The sequence below is a fragment of the Halichoerus grypus genome, chromosome 15 (assembly GCF_964656455.1).
Source record: "Halichoerus grypus chromosome 15, mHalGry1.hap1.1, whole genome shotgun sequence".
Classification (NCBI taxonomy): domain Eukaryota; kingdom Metazoa; phylum Chordata; class Mammalia; order Carnivora; family Phocidae; genus Halichoerus; species Halichoerus grypus.
In genome coordinates this window covers 56,964,477-56,979,173 of record NC_135726.1, presented here as the reverse complement: position 1 = coordinate 56,979,173, position 14,697 = coordinate 56,964,477, and the positions used below count along the sequence as shown (strand labels likewise).

General features: G+C 49.1%; 1 protein-coding gene across 1 annotated transcript; it reads left to right on the top strand.

Moving 5' to 3' along the window:
- The first annotated feature begins 2,094 nt into the window (after window positions 1–2,094).
- On the top strand, window positions 2,095–6,688 carry LOC118518531 (cationic amino acid transporter 3-like). The gene is made up of 11 exons (XM_078063593.1): window positions 2,095–2,467; window positions 2,974–3,132; window positions 3,885–4,062; window positions 4,264–4,376; window positions 4,514–4,736; window positions 4,888–5,027; window positions 5,128–5,230; window positions 5,420–5,607; window positions 5,810–5,976; window positions 6,291–6,399; window positions 6,567–6,688. Exons 1-11 carry the CDS (start codon window positions 2,095–2,097, stop codon window positions 6,686–6,688), a joined length of 1,875 nt encoding a protein of 624 aa, XP_077919719.1.
- The last annotated feature ends 8,009 nt before the right edge of the window (window positions 6,689–14,697 follow it).

Below are 14,697 nucleotides of genomic sequence, written 5' to 3'. Positions count from 1 at the left end.
CCAGCCCAGCTCGGCTGAGCTCCCCTCTGCTGACCGACCCCGCGCTCCAGGGTCTGCTCCCAACACCCGGTAAGCTCTGGGTGACCCCTCTTCTGTAGGGGACCGGGCGCAGAGTGCAGATACTCCTAAAGAGACCTGCAACCCCGCTGTGGGGTTGCTTGGCCAGGCTCCGGGTGGAGGGTGGAAGAACCCGTTTTCCATATGAAAGAAGGAGCTGGGGGCTGTGTGTGTAAGGGATGGGGGTGGGGGAGACTGGATAGGTGTCCGGAGGCTCTAAGACTCCCTGTCTTTGACTTGTGTCCCAACAGTATTAAAGATTAAACCTTATAGGGGGTTTGTGATTTTAGCCTCACATTTGGGCATTTGTTTGGTAGACCCAGAAATGCGGTGAGGCTGCCTGCATTATTACCATTGGCAACATTTTATTTCATTTGTTTATTTTTAGATTTTATTTATTTGTTTGAGAGAGAGAGCACAAGCCGGTGGAGGGGCAGAGGGAGAGGGAGAAGCAGACTTCCTGCTGAGGCTGAGCAGGGAGCCCGATGCGAGGCTCCATCCCAGGACCCTGAGATCATGACCTGAGCCGAAGGCAGACGCTTAACCGACTGAGCCACCCAGGGGCCCTATCAGCAGCATTTAAAAAAAAAAAAAAAAAATGGTGGGGCGCCTGGGTGGCTCAGTCGGTTAAGCGTCTGCCTTCGGCTCAGGTCATGATCCCAGGGTCCTGGGATCGAGCCCCACATCGGGCTCCCTGCTCGGCGGGAAGCCTGCTTCTCCCTCTCCCACTCCCCCTGCTTGTGTTCCCTCTCTCACTGTGTCTCTCTCTGTCAAATAAATAAATAAAATCTTTAAAAAAAAAATGGTGGTAAAATACACATAAAATTTACCACCTTAAGCCATTTTTTAAATGTACGTTGGGCAACCAATCTCCAGGACTCTTTTCATCTTGCAAAATGAAACTCTGTACCCATTAAACAATGCCTACCCCCGCTCCCTCTAACCTGTGGCAACCACCATTCTACTTTCGTTGGATATGCATACCCAAGTGGAAATGCTGGATCATACGGTAGTTCCGTTCTTAATTGTTTGAAGAACCACACCTTACCCACTGCAGCTGGACCCTCTCGCGTTCCCAGTAACGGTGCACGAGGGTTCATCTGCAGGATTAGGGAAGGAAGAAGGAGATGGCCACGTGGTGCCAAGATTCTTCTAATCTGGTTCCTGGCTCTTGAGTCCTTGCTCTTCACCAACACGCTCAACTTGTACTTTGGATTATCATTGACAGAAGCCCCTGACGATGCTGGGCATTGACTGGCTCAGCCTTGCCCTGCAGAGCAGAGCAGTGAGGAGACCTTCCGTTGTCCCAAAGGAGCAAGCAGCAGGCCTGTCTCTTCTGCCTCGGAGAGGTCAGTCCTCCCTCCCTCCAGGCAACGGGGAGGTCCCTCAGGTTTCCTGCTCTGCCTGAGCCAGGCTATAGTCTCTCCCTCCCTGCAAATTCCGTCTCATTCTGCCCCAGCTCAAAATTCCAATTCCATTTTGCTCCGCAGGCGAATGAGGCAAAGCGGACAGGTTGCAGGATCCTTGGTGTAGAAATGTGTGGAGTGTGAGCTCTCTCTGATCACCAAGCCCCGCCAAGCAAGTGTCGCTTCGCACGTAACGAGGGAGGGAGGGAGGAATGACAATCATGATGATTTTTCCCTGTTTTACGGAGGGGAGGGCCAAGAGTGGCAGGTAGCTCGTGCGAGATCAGATGGCTGATGTGAGAACCTGGATGGTCTGGCTTCGGAGGTCAGGGCTCTTGTCCCCTCAGCTCATGGGCATGAGCTTTACCGTCCAGCAAGCTTTTGCTTGCTTCTTTTCAAGTAACCCTCCCGGTAACTTTGAAACATATTAAACGTCTTCTTACATTTGAGGCAACAGGAAACGGAGGCGCAGAGATGGGTGACGGGCCCAGGATGTCCTGTCATCACTGCTCTGTGGGATGGTCTTCTGCCCGATGACGCCAGGGCCACGGGGGATGGACGTTCTTGACGGCGTTCTCTCGTTTTCTCCGCAGACCGTGGCCTCCGCCTCCAGTCCTCAGCTCCCCCGAGGATGCTGTGTCAGCACGTTTGCCGGTTTGGCCGGAAGCTGGTGCGCAGGCGGCCCCTGGGGCCGAGGGGGGGGCCTGAGAGTCGCTTGGCCCGGTGCCTGAGCACCCTCGATCTGGTGGCCTTGGGCGTGGGCAGCACCCTGGGAGCGGGCGTGTACATCCTAGCGGGCGAAGTGGCCAAGGACAAAGCGGGGCCGGCCGTCACCGTCTGCTTCCTGGTGGCCGCCCTGTCTTCTGTGCTGTCCGGGCTCTGCTATGCGGAGTTTGGGGCCCGCGTGCCGGCCTCTGGCTCTGCGTATCTCTACAGCTATGTCACAGTGGGACAATTGTGTGCTTTCGTCACTGGCTGGAACCTCATACTGTCCTATGTCATCGGTGAGGTGGGGGGAAGGTGGGGGGAGCGAGGGACTGAAGGTCGGGAAAAGAGGCTTCACTGTGTCGTGAGCGTTTTGTTATCCGCCTTGTGGGGGGAGGTGGGTCGTAGCGCAGGAAAACCCCAAAACTTCATTCTGCTCAACTCTGTCCTGCTTTCCTAGAATGATAGGACCGGGAGCCAGGAAGGCATGGGGACTGTAGGATGGGGGGAGGCGGAGCTCCGGTGGCAGGGAGGGAGACAAGTTTGGGAAGGCCCATCCTCCCCAGTTCCCAGCTTCCCTGTTTTCTTGCCCGGCACAACCTCGATCTCTTTCTAACCATATTAAATAGTTGACCTATTTTATGAATCCTGTGTGTCTGCTCTCCCCACCCCATGAAAGGAAACTCTTAGAGATTAGGTATTTTGTCTGGTTTCTTCCTGCCCGCCCCCCCAAAGATATCCCATGGCGCATAGTAGGAGTTCAGTTTATGTTTGTCAGTGAACATTCCTCGTCCTCTGCCCACAGGGGCCGCCAGCGTGGCCAGGGCCTGGAGCTCCGCCTTCGACGACTTGATTGGGAACCAGGTCTCTCGGCTCCTGGAGGGAGCTTTCTCTCTGCGCGTCCCCCACGTGCTGGCCACACACCTGGACTTCTTCGCGCTGGGCCTGGTGTTGCTGCTCACTGGTGAGGCCCGCGTCGTCTAGGATGGGAGGAGCGGGGTGCGGAGGGGGAGCCGTGCACAGAATGGTGGACAGCCCTGGAAGGGAGGGTCGCGCTGAGAAACGGGAAGACAAGTCTTAGACCACTGCTTCTGTCCCTGGGCGTCATTGACATTTTGGGCTGGATCAGTGTCTTTGGTGTGGAGGGCTGTCCTGTGCATTACCGGTGTGTGTGTACGTGTGTGTGTGTTTTAATCATTGCTGGACGTTGAGTAGTGTCCCTGGCCTCTATGGCACCCACCCCCCAAACTGTGACAGTCAGAATGTCTCCAGACATTGCCAGACGGCCCTTGGGTAACAAAGGCACCCCCAGCTGAGAGTCATTCACTTAGACTGACACGTTTCTTCCTTTGTACCGAGACCACAAAGGTTTTTTCGATTGAGGTGAAATTCACATCACATCCAATTGGCCACTTCATTTTATTATTCCCAGCTTTACTGAGATCTAATTGACAGCCTCGTGCAAGTTCAAGGTGTACAGCATGACGCTTTGGTGCGCTTGTGCATCACAGGCTGATTACCACAGTAAGAAATGAACCATCTTACAGGGCGTGTCGTTCCAAACCCCAAAAGGACCAGTGACCCCAAGGAGGAGCCCTCGGACTCACTGAGCAGGCACTGCCCGTCCCTGTCCCCCAGCCCCTGGCGACACCGGTCTGCTTGCTGTCCGTAGGGGTTGAGTTATTTTGCGCGCTTCGTATTCCATCTTTCCCACAGGACTCCTGGTCCTGGGAGCTAGCGAGTCGGCCCTGGTTACCAAGGCGTTCACGGGCGTGAACCTTTCGGTTCTCAGCTTCGTCATCCTCTCTGGCTTCATGAAGGGAGATGTGCACCACTGGCGGCTCACTGAACAGGACTACAGACTGGCCATGTCTGCGTGCAATGACACGTCTAGGTTAGGCGGGCACTCTTGGCCCCAGTAGAGCGGGGGGTACGGCTGGGAACGCGGTGGGGAATAAAGAGGACTGTGGTGGGCCGGTGGACCCAGATGATGAGCGAGGGGAATGGAGCCCGGGACTGACGGGACTGACGGAAGCGTCAGTAGAGATGGCTGACCAGTCACCCCCGTGTCCTTCCTTGTTCCTTCTCACCACAGCTTGGGCCCTCTGGGCTCTGGAGGGTTTATGCCTTTTGGCTTTGAGGGGATTCTCCACGGAGCCGCGTCGTGTTTCTACGCATTCATTGGTTTTGATTGCGTTACCGCTACAGGTAACAAGGTCACTCTGCCCATCAGGGCAGACGGTTGGTGGGCCGGGGTAGCCTACTTCTGAAGGTGGATGAGGGATGAGGATTTTGTGCCTTCTCCCCAGTGTTTTCCTGACCCAGTACATCCACCCATCCCGCAGGGGAAGAAGCCCGTAATCCTCAGCGTTCCGTCCCCTTAAGCATCATTATCTCACTCTTCATCTGCTTTTTGGCGTATTTTGGTGTCTCGGCTGCACTTACCCTCATGATGCCCTACTACCAGATTCATCCCAGAAGCCCCTTGTCGCAGGCGTTTCTCCATGTGGGATGGGTCCCTGCCAGATACATCGTGGCTACTGGAACCCTCTGTGCTCTTTCATGCAGGTCAGTGTCTGCCTTCTCCCTGTCTAGGAGATTCTCAGGTATCCCAGCCCTTGGGATTGAGAGACGAGAGGGAGAGACACCTGACCTCACGCCGGCTGGGGTCTGTCGTGCTCCTCCACGAGCTCACGTACTTTCCCGTTTTCTCCTCCAGCCTCCTGGGTACCATGTTCCCCATGCCTCGAGTGATCTATGCAATGGCAGATGATGGGCTCCTTTTCCGGGGACTCGCCTGGATCCATCCCCGCACACACACCCCCATCGTGGCCACCATAGTGTCTGGAACTTTTGCGGGTGAGGAAACAAAACCCATTCCTTCGATCAGTTTCCTTACCTTGGATATTTGCAGTGGTTCTTCATCCCCCTCCCCCACCTCGTTTGTGCCTCATTCTAGCATTCATGGCATTCCTCTTCGAGCTCAGTGATCTTGTGGACCTCATGTCAATTGCGACCCTGCTTGCTTACTCCCTGGTGGTCTTTTCCGTTCTTGTTCTCAGGTGAGACTCCACTGCATCTTGACGGGGGGTTCTTGGACTCATGGGGATTGATGAGGAGCTAATCCTCCTCTGCTCCATGCTGCCTCCTAAGTGTCCTGTGGCTCTCAGAGCGGGAAACGGTGGATCGGGCTGCCCGATGTTGGATGACTAGGGGCTGGTGTTCATACTGCCTAAATACCTCTCATTCAGGTACCAGCCAGACGAGAATTTAAGCAAGAACGAGGGAACAGAGGTGGAAATAAGTGAGATAAAGCCTGCAGCTGAAGCAGGCTCTTCCCAGTCTGTACCTGAAGCGGGAACCGCACAGGATCTGCCGAGCCCGCATAACCCGGTCAACACCACCCCGACTCTGAAATCCGGGCGCATTGTCCATGCATGTACCTTAGTGCTTGGTGAGCAGTGGGGTTTCGGTCTGTGGCGGGATGGCGTGGGAGTGTGTGTCTTTGGAGCTGAGGAGGAGGCTCAGAGAGATGGTGACCCTTCTTGATGGGGGCGGTTTTGGGGTGGGGTGTGACCCAAGGTCTTGACATATTTGGCGTCTGGAGTTGGACCTGTTCTCCTGCAACCTGACCCTTGCAGCTCTCCTGCTGACGAGCCTGTGCTTGACACTGGCCCAGGGGCCCAGCCATCTGCTGTCCGGAGACCCGGTGTATACCACGGGGGCCGCGTTCCTCCTGATGCTCATTATTGGGCTCACTTTCATCATCTGGAGACAGCCCCAGAACCCCACTCCCCTTCACTTCAAGGTAGGTGACCTTCTGTCCCCCAGACTCTCCACCTTGAGTGAATGAACTCTGTATGCTCTGAAGTCTACCACTCTTGGCTGGGTCAGGGAAGAAAATGGTCAGTTGCTAAAACAATGAACTATTTCCTGATCCGCACTCAGTACTTGGTTACCTCCATTCGCCAACACCCACTCCTTCGGGAGCACTCAGTGGGCTCTGAGTAGGCACGGAAGGCGCAGCCTAGGAGTAGAGTCTTCCTTCCCACCCAGCTGGGGTGGGGATCTCCCTTGCAGACGTCCGTGCTGTGTCCAGCGATTAACTGACTTTGCCCACAGGTCCCTGCTTTGCCTGTGCTCCCACTGCTGAGCATCTTTGTGAATGTTTACTTGATGATGCAGATGACCGCTGGGACCTGGGCCCGATTTGGCATCTGGATGGTGATTGGTAAGTGGCTTTCTGGGGAAAAGAGGCTTCTCAAGGGCTGCAACTCAACCCTTCTCCTACTACCTTTCCCCAAAACTGTCTCAGAGGCCATAGTAGAAGGCCTGTTGGGTACTTCTAAGTCGGGGGAGTACCTACTTTTCCATCAGTTTGTCTCATTTCTCTACTAGGATTTGCCATATACTTTGGATATGGGATCCGACACAGCTTGGAGAAGGACAGTGATCAACAGCCACCAGTCTCCAGCTCCCAAACTCTTGGCAAAAACATCCCAAGTGCTGAATTAGCTTAACCACAGGAAATAGATGCTCTGTGGAATCCCTCCATACACTGGAGATATCTTCTGGTTCAAGGGAGACTTTGAGCCTCTATGGAATGTGAAGGTGGGATGCGTTTAGAGCACTGTATTTATTGCCAGTGGACAAAAATGCCTTTAATCTTGTTTAATTTTTAAGTAAACTTTTAAAAGCATAATATACATAAAATTGCATACTTCATAAATATGCAGCAAGATGAATTTTCACAAGGTACCAGCAATGTAACCAGCAACCAGAGGAAGGAATAAAATATTACCTGCACGTAAGAAGTGCCTTCTTGTGCCTATTTCCAGCGGAAACAGATTGCCACATGGGAAGAAAACGCAGGTTTCACCTCTATGTTGTGTCAAGAATTGTACTTTATTTTTTATTTTTTTAATTTAAAAAATAATCTCTATCCCCAATGCGGGGCTCAAACTCAACCCCCCCTCCCCCCCACCCCGAGAGCAAGACTCATGTGATCTACCGACTGAGCCAGCCAAGCACCCCTGAAGAATTGTACTTTAAATATTAGGACCCAAACAGACTGGAAGTAAAAGGAAGGGAAGAGACACATCTTGCAAGTGGTCACAGGAAGCTGGCATAGCTATGTTAATATTAGACAAAGGAGACTCTAAGAAAGAGCATAGTATCAGATGAAGTCGATCATTTCAAATGTCCAAGAGAACTGGTCATTTTTATTTTCCCACCAGCTTTATTGAGATATGATTGATGTATAACCTTGTGTAAGTGATCATCTTTCTTTACATTTCTGTGGTACTCTTAGAAGGCCTGTTGCGCACTTCTAAGTGGGGGGAGTACCTACTTTTCCATCAGTTTGTCTCATTTCTCTACTAGGATTTGCCATATACTTTGGATATGGGATCCGACACAGCTTGGAGAAGGACAGTGATCAACAGCCACCAGTCTCCAGCTCCCACACTCTTGACAAACACATCCCGAGTGCTGAATTAGCTTAACCACAGGAAATAGATGCTCTGTGGAATCCCTCCATACGCTGGAGGTGTCTTGTGGTTCAAGGGAGACTTTGAGCCTCTATGGAATGTGAAGGTGGGATGGCTTACACCAGGGAGTAAGCAACCCTACACAGTAGGGTTGATGAGGAAAAGTTGTGAGTTGAAGAAAACAGCATTGCCAGAAGTGGGGGCGGTGTGCGAAGTAATGGTGGTTGATCAGTGGGTGCCGTTGGGTGGAACTGAAAGACAAGACAGCAGAACACAACGCTTGAAGATTCTAGATGCTGCAGGTGTCGGTAATAGCCAAGGACAGGATTGTCTGTGGGGTGAACAACTCCAGGAGAGTGACAACTGCAGGGGTGGAGGTCAAGAAACTGAGTACCGAAGTTAGTCGGTGAATTTGAAAACCTAGATGGAGGAGGATTAACAGCGTTAGAAATATTGCCGTTTTGCCAGTCCCAGCGAAACGAGGCAGACTGGCTGGGGTTGAGCCCAGAGTCACTGCGCAGTATTGGTGTGACCTTCGGCAAGTTACTTAACCTTAACTGCATCTCTGTGTCCTCATGGCAAATCGGAAGAACGATACCTACGTCAGAGTGTTACTGTAATCGTTGTTGAATGTGAGTTTTATTAAAGACAGGGCTGCAGGGATGAGTAATGTGGATTCTGGGCCAGCGTGGTACAGAGCAACCCAAGGGTCTTACACGGGAGCTGTGGGTAATGCCCTTGACCTGAGGTTAAAACATGCTCAAGATCACTGCGGGGAGAGCTAGTGATGAGACCTGCGCTGAGCATGTGGCTGGGGTTCATCTCTATCAAAGTTTAACACTGTGATGGTACAATTGAAACTTGTATCTGCATTTTTGCTTTCTACAAACGTTCTCTGAAACCTTTTCTTGGGACACCGGCATCTATCTCATATTTATTCAGAAGCCACATTCTCAGTGAAGCTGCCCCTGTATGTCCTGAAAAGATCCCAAATTCCAGACTCCCTCCATCTCCCGCCACATCTACAGCAGTGTGTCTCTTGTTTACCAGCAAGGCCAGAAGCACGAGGCCCTCCTCCACTTATGCTTTCGGTCTCCCACTGAGGTCCTGCCTGCAGACCTCTCGGTCCAAGCCCAGACTTGTCAAAGTGTGTGTGTGTGTGTGTGTGTGTGTGTTTAAAATGTAGTTGACAATGTGACATTAGTTTCAGGTGTACAATGTATTGATTCAACAAGTCTATCAAAGTATTTTTCTTGGGGCACCTGGGTGGCTCCGTCGGTTAAGCATCTGCCTTTGGCTCAGGTCATGATCTCAGGGTCCTGGGATCGAGCCCCGCATCAGGCTCCCTGCTCAGCGGGAAGTCTGCTTCTCCCTCTCCCACTCCCCCTGCTTGTGTTCTTGCTCTCGCTATCTCGCTGTCAAAAAAATAAAATCTTTTTAAAAAAAAAGTATTTTTCTTGACTAAAAAATTGTTTAAAAAGCTTTTTAGGGGCACCTGGGTGGCCCAGTCAGTTTGGCGTCTGCCTTCAGCTCAGGTCACGAATTCGGAGTCCCGAGATCATCTTCTCCTCCCTCTGCCCTTCACCCAACTCGATCATGCACACGTGCGCTTTCTCTCAAATAAATAAAATCTTAAAAAAAAAAAAAAGCTTCTTTTAGCCAAATAAAACATACTTCTTGAGCCGCTACACCACTCAGGCTGTGAGTTCCCAACCCTCTCATCTACAATCCAGTTCTGCTCTTCTGACGTAGAAGTTGTAAAGAAAAGTATAGGAGTCCCTTAAGGACTTCTTTTTTTTTTTTAAAGATTTTATTTATTTATTTGACAGAGAGAGACAGTGAGAGAGGGAACACAAGCAGGGGGAGTGGGAGAGGGAGAAGCAGGCTTCCTGCGGAGCAGGGAGCCCGATGCGGGGCTCGATCCCAGGACCCCGGGATCATGACCTGAGCCGAAGGCAGCCGCTTAACCGACTGAGCCACCCAGGCGCCCCCCTTAAGGGCTTCTTAAGACCTAGCACTGGGTTGGGCACTGAGGAGAGCAGTGGTTAGAAACACGGGCTTTGGTGTCCAGCTCTGTTTTGGCTCTATTTTAGCTGTAGGACTGTTGGGTAGGTTACTAAACCTTGCTAGAGATTTGCCAGTGTATTTAAATGCTCTAATTTTGTTTATTTGAAATTCACAGTTGGCTAGTTTACTCATTATATAGTAATGAGCATGGGAGGGTTGGGAACTCACAGCCTGAGTGGTGTAGCGGCTCAAGAAGTATGTTTTATTTGGCTAAAAGAAGCTTTTTTTTTTTTTAAGATTTTATTTATTTGAGAGAAAGCGCACGTGTGCGTGATGAAAGGATATGTTGAAAGGATATGAAGTCTGTCTAGCAAAAGACAGTGCGCAGGTTGTCCTTCCAAGTAACCAGGTACAACCAGATATGGAAATGTTTGATAGACCTGTCCGTGAGTTTGCCTCATACCAATGCTGCGATGCCCCCTCCCACGATTCTCCAGGGGAAGTCAACGATCAATGTAATTTTCACCAAGGAGACCCTGAGAATAAGAGGAGGTTCTATGGGAAAGTTGATATGTGTAATGCTATAAAATACATTCTTCTAAGTGGAAATGCGAGTCAAAGCATATACACTTAAAAGTTTTGGCAAATATTGCCAAATTGCAGCAGTAGAGAATAGTGCTCTCCAAACAGATACAAAGAGAGCCACATAGGTGATTTAAAATGTTCTAGTATCACGTAAAAAAAAAAAAAAGCAAGAAACAGGTGAAATTAATTTTAGTAATAGATTTTATTTAGCTCAGTATATCCAAAATGTTATTTCAACATATAATAAATGTAAAAATTGTATTTTTTAAAGATTTTATTTATTTGAAAGAGAGAGACAACAAACGGGGAGGAGAGGCAGAGGGAGGGAGAAGCAGGCTCCCCATCGAGCAAGGAGCCTGACACGGGGCTCGATCCCAGGACCCTGGGATCATGACCTGAGCCACTCAGGCGCCCCAAATGTAAAAATTATTAATGAAGTATTTTGCTTTTTTATTTCTGGACAGTCTGCAAATTCCAGTATATATTTTTACACTTACTTTACCCCTAGCCGCATTTCAAGAGCCCGATAATGGTATGTAGGTACCGCCTACCATGCTGGATGATGCTCTAGAATCTTCTCCCATGCTCACACGTTGGTGTAGTTCAGCACTCAGGTAAACTATAGTCCATGGCCTAAATATTGCTTGTGGCCCTATTTTTGTATGGTCTAGAGGCTAAGAGTGGTTTTTGTTTTTAAAAGCTTGTAAAAAAAAAAAAAAAAAAAAAGGAATATGTGACTCAGAGCCTATGTGGCCTGCAAAACCTAAAATATTTACTATTTGGTTCTTGGTAGGCAAAGCCCTGGGTTTGGTGGAACGGAACGTGCTCAGGTGTATTCTGTGCGTCTGCTGTGTTGATGCGTTCAGATTCACCTCGTGTTTTGGGGGGCTTCACTTTAGCCACCTATGCCTACAAGAGACTGGAAGGATCGCGAGTGATCTCTGGCTTTTCTTTGTATACTTTATTACTTTCTCCTCTTAGTCAACCTACCCAAAGGCTTGTCGATTTTGATTTTTTCAAAGAACCAACTTTAATTCTTTGTACTTTTTTTTTTTTTTTTAAGTAGGCTCCACGCCCAGCATGGAGCCCAACACAGGGCCTGAATTCACGACCCTGAGATCAAGACCTGAGCTGAGATCAAGAGTCGGACGCTCAACCAACGAGCCACCCAGGTGCCCCTTTGTACCATTTTTCTATTCTCCATTTCATTTTTCCTCCACTCCAGTCCCTGTTATTTTCTTCCTTCTGCTAGCTTTTCCTGGTTTCCTATCTTTTCAAATGTAGGTGTTTACTGCTCTAAGTGTCCTTCTGAGCACTGCTTTCACGGCGTCCCACACGTCGTAATTTTCGCTCCTGTTTTCTAGTTTCCTTGTGAGCTCTTCTTTGACCTGTTTGTCGTAGAGTGTGGTTTAATCTCCATACGATTTTCCTCTCCTTCTGCTGATTTCTAGTTTGATTCCACAGTGGGTGGAGTAGATGCTAGGATTCCAGTGCTTTTCAGTTTGTTGAGACTTGCTTCGCGGCCTAACGTATGGTCTATCCTGGAGAATGTTCTCTGTGTGCTCTGTTGCTGGTGGTGCTGTGTCTGTTAGGTCTACTTGGGTCTGTAGTGTAGTCTTTTATTTTTTTGTTATTTTTATTTTTTTATTTTTTATTTATTTATTTTTTTTTTAAAGATTTTATTTATTTATTTGACAGAGAGAGACACAGCGAGAGAGGGAACACAAACAGGGGGAATGGGAGAGGGAGAAGCAGGCTTCCCACGGAGCAGAGAGCCTGATGTGGGGCTCGATCCCAGGACGCTGGGATCATGACCTGAGCCGAAGGCAGACGCTTAACGACTGAGCCACCCAGGCGCCCCATTTTTTGTTATTTTTAAATAGATTGATTTATGAGTATGTGAGCAGGGGGAGGGGCAGAGGGAGAATTTTTTTTAAAAAGATTTTAGTGGGGGGGAGCGCACGTGTGAGTGCATGAGCAAGGGAAGGCAGAGGGAGAGAGAATCCTTAAGCAGACTCCCTGCTCAGTGTGGAGCCCGATGTTGGGCTCAATCCCACAGCTCTTGAGATCATGACCTGAGCCAAAACCAACAGTCAGATGCTTAACCGACTGAGACACCCAGGTGTGGGTCTTCTATTTTTTCAAATCAGTCTCTCGTCCAGATGTTCTAACCATGATTTAAAGTGGGGGTACTGAAATCTTTAACTATGACTGCAGAATTATTTCTCTCTTCATTTGTCAATGTTCATGTATTTTGAGGTTTCTTTGGTGTGTATATACTTGGTATATGAATTTTATTAATAGATGTCCTTGTTTCCTGTAAAAGTTTTAGACTTGAAGCCTGTTTTGTCTGATTAATGTAGCCACTCTAGCTATCTAAAGGACAAGGAAGGAATTCATGTTTATAAAGATATTTTCTTAATGATTACCATGGGGATAACTGACATCCTAAATTTATAACCATCTATTTGAACTGATGCCAACCTAGAATCCAGAATGGAGACACTGCTCCCACCCAGCTCTTACCCAATTCCTGCTTATCATGGTCAGTTACAGCTTTTTATGTTCTGTGCCCATTAACACAGACTGATCATTTCTTATGCATTTATCCTTTAAATCATGTAGGAAATAAGAGGGATTATAAACAAAAGGTGTATCACTCACTGGCTTTTACACTCACCTGTGTAGTTACTGTTTCTTTATATGTCTTCAAGTTATGGTTGAAGGTCCTTTCATTTCAGCCTGAAGGACTCCCTTTGGCATCTCTTGTAGGGCAGATCTGTTAGCAAGTCACTCCTTTACCTTTTGTCTTAATTTCTCTTGTTTTTGAAGGACGGTTTTGACAGATAAAGAATTCTTGGTTGGAAACCTTTCCTTTCAGCGCCTTGTATCATTCCTCCCTGCCATGAGATCTCAGGAAGACTTGCAACAACTTTTAGATATATCCTTAATGATAAAGTATGTCTTATGCTCATATATTTGAGAAGGGAATCATCAATTAATGCATCACTGAGGCTCAATAAAACTCATTTGTTCAACGGACATTTCTTGACTGCCTATAACGTACATGGTGCTTACTGTTCAAAGGGGTTAGGAGTCAGAGGTGAACAAGCCAAAAAGGGTCACAGGATTCAAGAACTCACACTCAAACGGAGAGCACAGACAATAAACCAGTGAACCAGTAGAAACTTGTTTTGGATCTGCACCAGAGGCAAACGAATAGTGATTTAACAGAACTGCATGAAGATGCTTTAAACCTTATTCTCTCAAAATCTGAGCCTGAAGCAAGGATTACGTACTGACACTTTGATGGGCAGCAAGAAAAAACTCGTCAGAACTCTGACGCCAGAGTGACAACCACTGGGAGATTACAGTCTTCAAAACGAGATTAAGAAAACAGTCCAAAGAAAGCAGAGTTTGAAGGTTTTTAATGTTGAAATTGTGGAACAAAGGGGGCCTTTGTTGTAAAGGGAATGGAGGTCAGATGTAGAGGACAAAATGCTGGGATGGGACTGGCTACCAGGCAAAAAATGGAAACCCTGGTTGAATGGCATGATACTGGGAACTTCGGCAATTTTCAGGCAAGCCGTGCAAGCGTTAGAAGAACCTGAACTGCGTGCAGGATGCTAACAAAGTAATAGTGTGCCGGAGGCCTAGAAAGGAGGCCCACTTTCAGATGACACTTAGAAAGTATAAAATACGGTGTTAGAAGTTACACAGGACATTCAGACAGCATATGCTTCTAACCTCTTGGACTAGTGGAGAACACGAACCGTTCTGTGTAAACTGGAAGTTGCAGGCAGTTTTACGACAAACTCTGGAGCGCTAGTGAACAGAAAAGGAGGCCAGGCCAACGTTGCACCATGCCACTATCGACTTGAACTCTTGGATTTATGGACCTCCCTCCATCCCCAGATCCAGTGTTGTACTGCTCTTTGTAGGGGTGATTTTAAAACTGAAGAGGGACAGAAGGGCTGAGATGCTGCCTCCACCCGCCCCACCCCTACACAGACGAGCAGAGGGGCGGCCAGCCTCTCCCGAATCCACGCCTTCATCTGGTTGCAGGAATGTTCTCCTGGCCTGCTGTGGACAGCTGCCGACTCTGCCTGCCCGGTAGCCGGTCACTGTTCACGAGAGCTCCTGCTGTTAAAATCGCCAGCCCCACCCTCTGTCTGGGAGCCTTAGGCGAGCTCCAGGGTGGTTGTAAGGCTTGGGGGGCACCTGGGGTGTTTCCAATCCACCCTGCCATGGGCAGTTTCCAGGACAGACTCCTGAACCAGCCAGTCAGCAAGACTCCATTCTGCAAAAGCTGTGGAGTGTCTGGGAGACTTTTTCTAGCCGGTACTGCAAGTCCTAGGATGACGGACCCTGTGTGGTCAGGACCGCCGCGTGCAGCCTCAGCACAAAGGAAGCAGAGGCCAAGCTCACCGCAGAGCCTGACGTCCTGT

Excerpts from the sequence above, each read along its gene's own strand:
- LOC118518531 (XM_078063593.1), top strand. The coding sequence starts at position 2,095 with ATGCTGTGTCAGCACGTTTGCCGGTTTGGCCGGAAGCTGGTGCGCAGG. Across the intron at positions 5,231-5,419 it reads TTTTCCGTTCTTGTTCTCAG|GTACCAGCCAGACGAGAATT; the intron begins GTGAGACTCCAC and ends CCTCTCATTCAG. Across the intron at positions 5,608-5,809 it reads CGGGCGCATTGTCCATGCAT|CTCTCCTGCTGACGAGCCTG; the intron begins GTACCTTAGTGC and ends TGACCCTTGCAG.